Source organism: Typha latifolia, chromosome 9, assembly GCF_019914945.1.
Source record: "Typha latifolia isolate L0001 chromosome 9, TyphaL0001v2, whole genome shotgun sequence".
NCBI lineage: Eukaryota > Viridiplantae > Streptophyta > Magnoliopsida > Poales > Typhaceae > Typha > Typha latifolia.
The window spans coordinates 7033480-7041114 of record NC_133094.1 but is presented as its reverse complement, the minus strand read 5'-3'; the positions used below and the strand labels follow the sequence as shown (position 1 = coordinate 7041114).

The 7635-nt window shown below is 38.5% G+C and overlaps 1 protein-coding gene across 1 annotated transcript; it reads left to right on the top strand.

The window, feature by feature from the left end:
• Positions 1-2706: 2706 nt before the first annotated feature.
• LOC140794780 (small ribosomal subunit protein RACK1z-like) lies at positions 2707-6775 on the top strand. The gene is made up of 2 exons (XM_073146957.1): positions 2707-3734; positions 6537-6775. The coding sequence occupies exons 1-2, from the start codon at positions 2871-2873 to the stop codon at positions 6636-6638; spliced, it is 966 nt and encodes a 321-aa protein (XP_073003058.1). The 5' UTR covers positions 2707-2870; the 3' UTR covers positions 6639-6775.
• The last annotated feature ends 860 nt before the right edge of the window (positions 6776-7635 follow it).

Below are 7635 nucleotides of genomic sequence, written 5' to 3'. Positions count from 1 at the left end.
TTTGAGACCTTCTTCCAATGTTATAGGAGGCAGTAGATCCCCCGTTCGAACTCTCACAGCTGCCCAGATGGAGGACCGAAGAGCGAAGGGCCTTTCCTTTCGGTGCGATGAACGTTTCACCCCTAGTCATCGTTGTTCCAAACCGATCGGGACCGTGATGCCTAGAGGAGGTCCATGAGGAGGCCATTGAGGAGGGTGCGGAGGAAGACATCCAAGCTAAAATATCGATGCATGCATATTCAGGTACTTCCGCGCTGAGGACGTTACGGGTAGACGGACTCATTAAAAAGCATTATGTGTACATTCTCATCGATTCGAGGAGTACACACAACTTTTTAGACGAGAGATTAGTGAGGAGATTGGGTTTGGATGCTGAACCGACCACGGGGTTAGCTATTGGAGATGGCACGAAGCTTAAGGCGGAGAGCTTGTGTCGCCGGGTCGGTATACAGGAGCAAAGACACAACATCATTGTGGACTTATATCCGTTGGCGCTGTGAGGAGCGGACATTATTCTAGGCACTAAGTGGTTACAAAGCTTGGGATCTGTCACTTTTGTCTTCTGGAGCATGTGGATGAAATTTAAGCAAGGAAACAAAGAGTTGCCACCAAGAAGAACGACAGACCATCGCATAGAGATTGTACCTGGGGCTGCACCGGCGAATGTGAGACCATATCGATATTCACATGTGCAAAATAAAGTTATCTCCAAGATGGTAGCCGAGATGTCGAAGCAAGGCCTCATTCAACTAAGTCAAAGCTCATACTCATCGCCCGTTCTGTGCGAAACGTTATCTGGTCCGAACTGGTACTGGACATACTCTTAGCGTATGGCAGAGTATGGTGATGGCTGATGGTTGTACTCTTAGCGTATGATAGGGTATAACTATCATTGATATACCCTTAGCGTATGACAAGGTATGATTACTTTCTTCTGAGATACCCTTATCGTATGGCAGGGTATGATTTATCTACAGAGATACCCTTAGCGTATGGCAGGGTATGATTTATCTTTAGAGATACTCTTAACGTATGACAGGGTATGCTTTGAGCTTGTCGCATGATGTATATCGATTTTGGGGCCGGATACTATAGTCTAGCATGATGGATGATATTCAGAGTTGAGATAGATGATTATGATAGTGAGAGATATGTGGATTATATCTGGCTCTAACATATATGAATATCTAGTGATTGGCATGTATCATGTATCATCATTAATGTAACTAGTATCATTGGATCGTGATTGTTATACATCATATGTTATTATATTCGGTGATGCTATATTGTAATTTTATCATGAGATATATTTTTGGTTGAGGATGTAATATGCTCATTCATGAGAATTGATTTTATTCATATGTATGTTATTGAAAATATATATATACATGCTCATACATGGCATCATGCTGTTTTTTTTATTCATATTATCCAGTATATGATTTATTCTCTATTTGGCATCACTGATTCGGGGTAAGGTCTATTTACCGAGCCTTTTGCTATTGACTCTCTCTTTATTTCTTTTCTAACCCCCTCATATATTATGATACGTGATAGGGACTTGAGGTATCTTGAGGAGATATTTTAGAGTAAAGATGAGGCGAGCTCTAACCGTGAGATGGTATAGAAGATAGTTTAATCAAATATTGAGTTATACCATTATTTGATGTTTGTACTTCATTTGTATAGACGATAATTTGTATAAAACATATCAGATTATAGTGTACTCGTATATCAATTGTTTAGTTGTATCTTGATGGTTTGTTGTGGCATGTGTGGGTCATGCCAGATTATGTAGTGGTCTAGTGTATATTTTGCGGAATTAAATATTCATATATTAACAGGTTTATTTGGTTGATAGTATGATTTATTTGGTGTTATATTATATGTGCATAGGAATGTACCTGTGCGTGACGGGCCCCGCCCGACCTGTCGCGTGAGCCGCACGTGCCGTGTGGGCGCGTGGGCGTGCCCGTGCCGTGCCGGGCGGGGGCGTTACACGCGAAGTCATTGGCCACCTAGGACTCCGATGATGGTGAGGGGGAGGGGTTAATTTACTGAAATTTATAGTGGTGCTTTGTCGACTCGAGGTCTAGGGCTTCGTCGGCTCCAGCGTCGGCAACCCGAGAGAAGGAGAGGGAGAGAGAGATGGTGGGGTGGAGGGAGTTAGAGTGGGGAGTGTTGGTGGCGTGCACAGGCGCTAATTTTTTTTTTAATATTTCAGGGTGTTACACCTTCTTTCCCTTCATCCTATCCCCATCCTAATTCACCAATATTTTCATCCACATATCATCTTCTCCTTCCTTTCCACCGCCATCAAGATCCCCCTTCAATCCAAATAACCAACCCATCCTCGTACCTGTCCGGTCTTTAAACATAGTAGTTTTTTCTTAAGAAGAAGATGTTGAATGTTTTTTCTTAAGAAGAGTACTGAACTTATTGATGCTTTCTTTCTTTTAATAAGAAAATGCTGAATTTATTAGTGTTTTCTTTTCTTAAGAAGAAGAGGCTGAACTTATTAGTTTTTGTTTTTTTTATAGATAAAATGTAGTGTTAAACAGTCACCATTTAGTATTAAATTTAGGGTGTTTTATTTCAGTAAAAAAATGTTTGGAGGGCTAGTTTGGACAAAAACTCTCGAATAAGCAAATAACGAGAATCTTAGAAATTGTTATTTGAACGGCCCTGATCATCACTTAATTCTTCTCCAATTCCCTGGTCTTGTATCGAAACCCTAGTTGTTATACATATATAATGATCCTCATCCCTACTCTCCTGTCCCTCCCGTTCGCCTCCTTTTCTCTCTCGTCTTGCGCCTAAAACCCTAAGTCTTCCTTACATTCTCTTTGTACATCTCCATATTCTCTCCCATGACGGACACGCTGGTTCTCCGAGGGACGATGCGCGGTCACACCGACGTGGTGACGGCGATCGCCACCCCGATCGACAACTCCGAGAAGGTTGTCTCTTCGTCGCGCGACAAGTCCGTCCTCGTCTGGAATATAACCAAGGACTCTGTCTCCTCCGGCGACCCATCCGCGGCTTACGGCGTTCCCCTCCGCCGCCTCACTGGCCACTCCCACTTCGTCCAAGACGTTGTTCTCTCCTCCGACGGCCAATTCGCTCTTTCCGGCTCCTGGGACGGCGAGCTCCGTCTCTGGGACATCAATACCGGAGTTACCACCCGCCGCTTCGTTGGTCACTCCAAGGACGTCCTCTCCGTTGCCTTCTCTGTTGACAACCGGCAGATCATGTCGGCCTCGCGGGATCGGACCATCAAGCTCTGGAATACTCTCGGCGAGTGCAAGTACACTATCCAGGATGCGGACGCCCACAACAACTGGGTGAGCTGCGTCCGCTTCTCTCCCAACACCTTTCAGCCCTTGATTGTGTCGGGCTCATGGGATCGCACGGTCAAGGTCTGGAATCTCACTAACTGTAAACTGAGATGCACCCTCACGGGGCATGGGGGTTACGTTAATACAGTCGCAGTTAGCCCGGACGGATCGCTGTGTGCAAGTGGTGGCAAAGATGGGATTACACTGCTTTGGGATCTTGCTGAGGGGAAGAGATTGTATTCCCTTGACGCTGGGGCGATCATCTATGCCCTCTGCTTTAGCCCGAGCAGATACTGGCTCTGCGCTGCAACACAGGACAGTGTGAAGATCTGGGATCTTGAGAGCAAGTCTGTCGTGCAGGATCTCAAGCCTGAGACGCCCACAAGCAAGAACCAGGTAAAACTTTTATGGTTCCATCTCTCTTTAGTTTTTCTCTATATCTTTAAGATCTCTGTAGGCAGAGTTTTGATTCTGATATGCTAGTTGCCTCTTATACTGTTTAGTCTCTGATTTGTGTTTTGATTCTCATTAAAGACAAGGATCTCAATTTATCATATTAAGGTTTATCTAAATTAGTTTCTGATGATCTCATTGTTGAAGGGAGTACATTAACATAGTTTTTATTGTTAGCGATCATCAGGAAGCTGTTTCTATTCATGTACGTGCCATTGCATGATCTATGTTTATTATCATACTTCCTGGAATGTTTTACCTGAGATGATTACTTGTGTTGGCCTCTGTTGTGTAGTTAGTGATAGATGGCAATCCGCTAAGGTGGTTGCAGACTTGATCAGAATGACTTGTGCTTTTTTAAGTTAATTCATTATGACAACTCTTATGACTGTGAGTAAAATACTAGTCTGTGTGATGATGTTCTCCATTTTTTGCTCTATCTGGTATGCTCCATACATCCTACCCAGTGTCTGTAAGTTATTCAGCAAATAATATTATCTGTAGTGCACGTTGACTTTCTTGTAGTATTGTAACTATTTTCCAGTATGTATGAAGAGATCAGGTGCTTGTTCTGTTCTCACATTGCTTTTCATGAATTAAATGGCTGAAAACATTCTAATGTCATCAACATGCTGTAGATGTCCATCTTTATTTATATTCTTCTAAGATTTGTTTTGATTTTTTAGTTATTGATATTTGTAGGATCTGTGGCTCTCTGTTCTTTCGTAGTATTTCATGCTGTTCTATTGATACCAGAAAGTTATTATGTTTTAAAATTTTATTTTAAGCAGCCATTGGAATTTTTAAATAGAATGTATTGTTTCAGATGATCTGCTAACGATAGTTTGTTTTAAAAACAAGAATGGGTTTTTTATGAGAGATTTAGGGTACTTTGGCCAATCATATACTTTTTTTCTTTGTTCCAATGGCCTTTGGATATTCTGTTACATGAACCTTCTATTTAGCTTTAATCAAGGTATAAAGTATGAAATTGTTTAATGGAGGTCATGAGATGGTCATTAAAGACTTAGATCTCTTTTCTTCCCTGATTTCTATGGTCTGTTTTCTTTTATTTGCTGAAGATAGTTTAGCCTTTCCTCATAGCCAATCGGTTATATGGCTGTTTACTTTCTCCATAAGTCTTTGAAGAGCCATCTCGTTCTTTTCATAAGGACAAGGGACAGTATCCATAATAATTTGGTTGCCTCAACTAAAATTTGTTGTGAAGATTAATTCCGAGAAAAAAAGAGGTTAAGAAAACTCTTTTTCAAGTGATGCAGTATGTTTCACAGTTGACAAATTAATGGGTGCTCGTTGAGGAGGTTAAAATCTAGGGTGTCTTGCTAAGAAGGAAGAAATGCCTGTGATCAGTCCGGCTAGTTTAGATTTAAAGCTGCCTAAGCTTGACCTGATTCAGTAAACTTTTTTCCTGAAGGGTTTTCTTAAAACAAACATGGGGATATACATTTCCAGTTCTGTGTGAGATTCACAAATTCTTTCATCTATTATCTTTAGCATCTGTTATACTAGACTAATCAATTCTTATGGAGTATCTGCTGAAGGTGAAAGCTTTTGTATCCTGTCATGCAGAAGTTTAAGTTTAGTTTGTATACAATAGGCCACGTTTGTTGAGCATCATTATTTGTATATTACATTCTGTCTTCACATTTGCATGCATAATGCATACAAGATGCTCCAAATAGCTTCTTCTGTTTGTTTGGTCGATGTATAGAGGATAAGATTGTATTGGATATTCTGTCTCCCATAAATTTTATTTTTGATACGAAAATAATGGACTGAATTAGGAGTCTGAGCCAGTTGTCATATCCACTTAGAGAAGCAAACTAGCATCCCAAGAAGGGCTAGATGGTATACCCCGATTTGACGGATAAGATTTCTATTACCATATTGTTATTATTATTAGAAAATATAAGTTTAGTGATTTTGATATATAATTAACAATTTCAATTACATAATTTTATATTTAGTTTCAGGAACTTTCTATTTTGCTTTTTATTTTTATTTTGAATATTATTTTATTTAAAGTATTGCTATTTTAAAAGCTTTTTTTTGTTATTATGCATTTCCATTTTTAATATTTATTTCTATTAGTTTTAGTTTGAATTGAATTATTTCTGATAGTTAATATAATAAATTTCATAGTATAGTTTAACGATATAGATTATGCTCGAGATAACCAATATCAGTTTAAGATACAAATTAGCACTATTAGTTTTCTTTAGGGGGATAATGATGTCATTCTATTTAAGTATTTAGTTGTCCAATTCATAGTTTTATATGAAACAAATAGTGGATTAAAAATGGAAGACAAGATTAATAAATCTAGGAGACATGCCATCCCTAGGATAAATGAAGATTTATTCTTTTTTATCCCATCCAACAACCAAAGGCTCCCTAGTGATTGAATCTCTTAAGTTAGTCTTAGAAAATTTAATAATACAAAAGTAATAATACAAGCTCTGCTTCATTTCGAGTTTCTTTTTCTATTGTTAGGGCTTTATTTTTTTTTCTTCTCTTTGTGAACTTTTATCAGAAAAGGAACTTAATTCTTGTGATTAATGTGAAATGCTGCTTATTGACTATCTCAGTTATAACTTCCTTTATGAGGTGTGTAAAACCTGTTTCAATATTTAGTTTAACAACTGTTTGCTGATATTTAGCAAAATGCCTCTTAATTTCATGTGGAAGAAGAATAACCCTTTTGTGTCTTGCCTCTTCTGGCAGATGTTGTACTGTACAAGCTTGAATTGGAGCTCCGATGGGAGCACTCTTTACACTGGTTACACTGATGGAACCATCAGGGTTTGGGGAATTGGTCCTTGCTAGAAATTAGACTTAGTCTAAGGAACACTTCGAGTATTGTAATTTTTGTTGGACGATATATTTATGTTCCTAGTTTAAACTATTGTAAGGCACAATATTGGCCAGTTATCTTGTGCTGGATATTCGAGTTGCTTTCCTTATTCCTGGATGTTATTGCTTGAGAGTTATTTTTTGGCTTCATAGTTTGTTTAAAGGGCAGGCAGTGTATGAATAGCCGAATTTTGTGCACACAAATTTGATTGTAGTTTGATACATTTAGTTAGGATCTTTTCTTACTGCATTAGTTGTTTATTTTTATTAAAATAAAATTCTTGTAGGTCGCATTCAAATGCAGGAGGGGTCGTGTTCGAACGTCTTTACGAACGCCTATATTAGGTTTGCAAATTCAGAGAATGTGTAATACGCGTTCGAACGCAATCAGTGGGAATTCTCCAGAATTAGTGTTACTTATTATTTTAAGACTTGTTGGCTAGCCTCTATATATATGTGAATGCCAGTTAAATTTATTATGCTATTAGAATATTGATTTTTTGCTTTTTTTTTATCTATCTATCTTAATCTCCTTCTTGTCTCTTCACCATCTTTCCACTTCTACTGTTGGCAAGGTTTTTCCTAACTTTTAATATTTCTCTTCTTTCGAGTCACTCCTTTTTTTTAGGATTTCGACCACTTCATTCTCTTCGTCTATATTTCTTAATCATATCCATTATCCACCTTCATTTCTATACCCATCCATAACTCTAACATCTACTCCACTCGTCACAATCACCCTCACCCATATTATTTTGTGTTTTTATTCCAATTTAAATCTACGAAGGATGTAAATACGAAAGTTGTAGATCAGGAAGTTACGAATATAATACACTTGGTTTTGTAATTTTCTGACTATAGGAGAATATTTGATGAATATTTTTTCACGATTGTCCGGACTGTTTCCTGCAATAAATTTATATTTTAAGGAATCGTTCCGTAGCCAACCTTTTCGTGCAAGAATCTATCA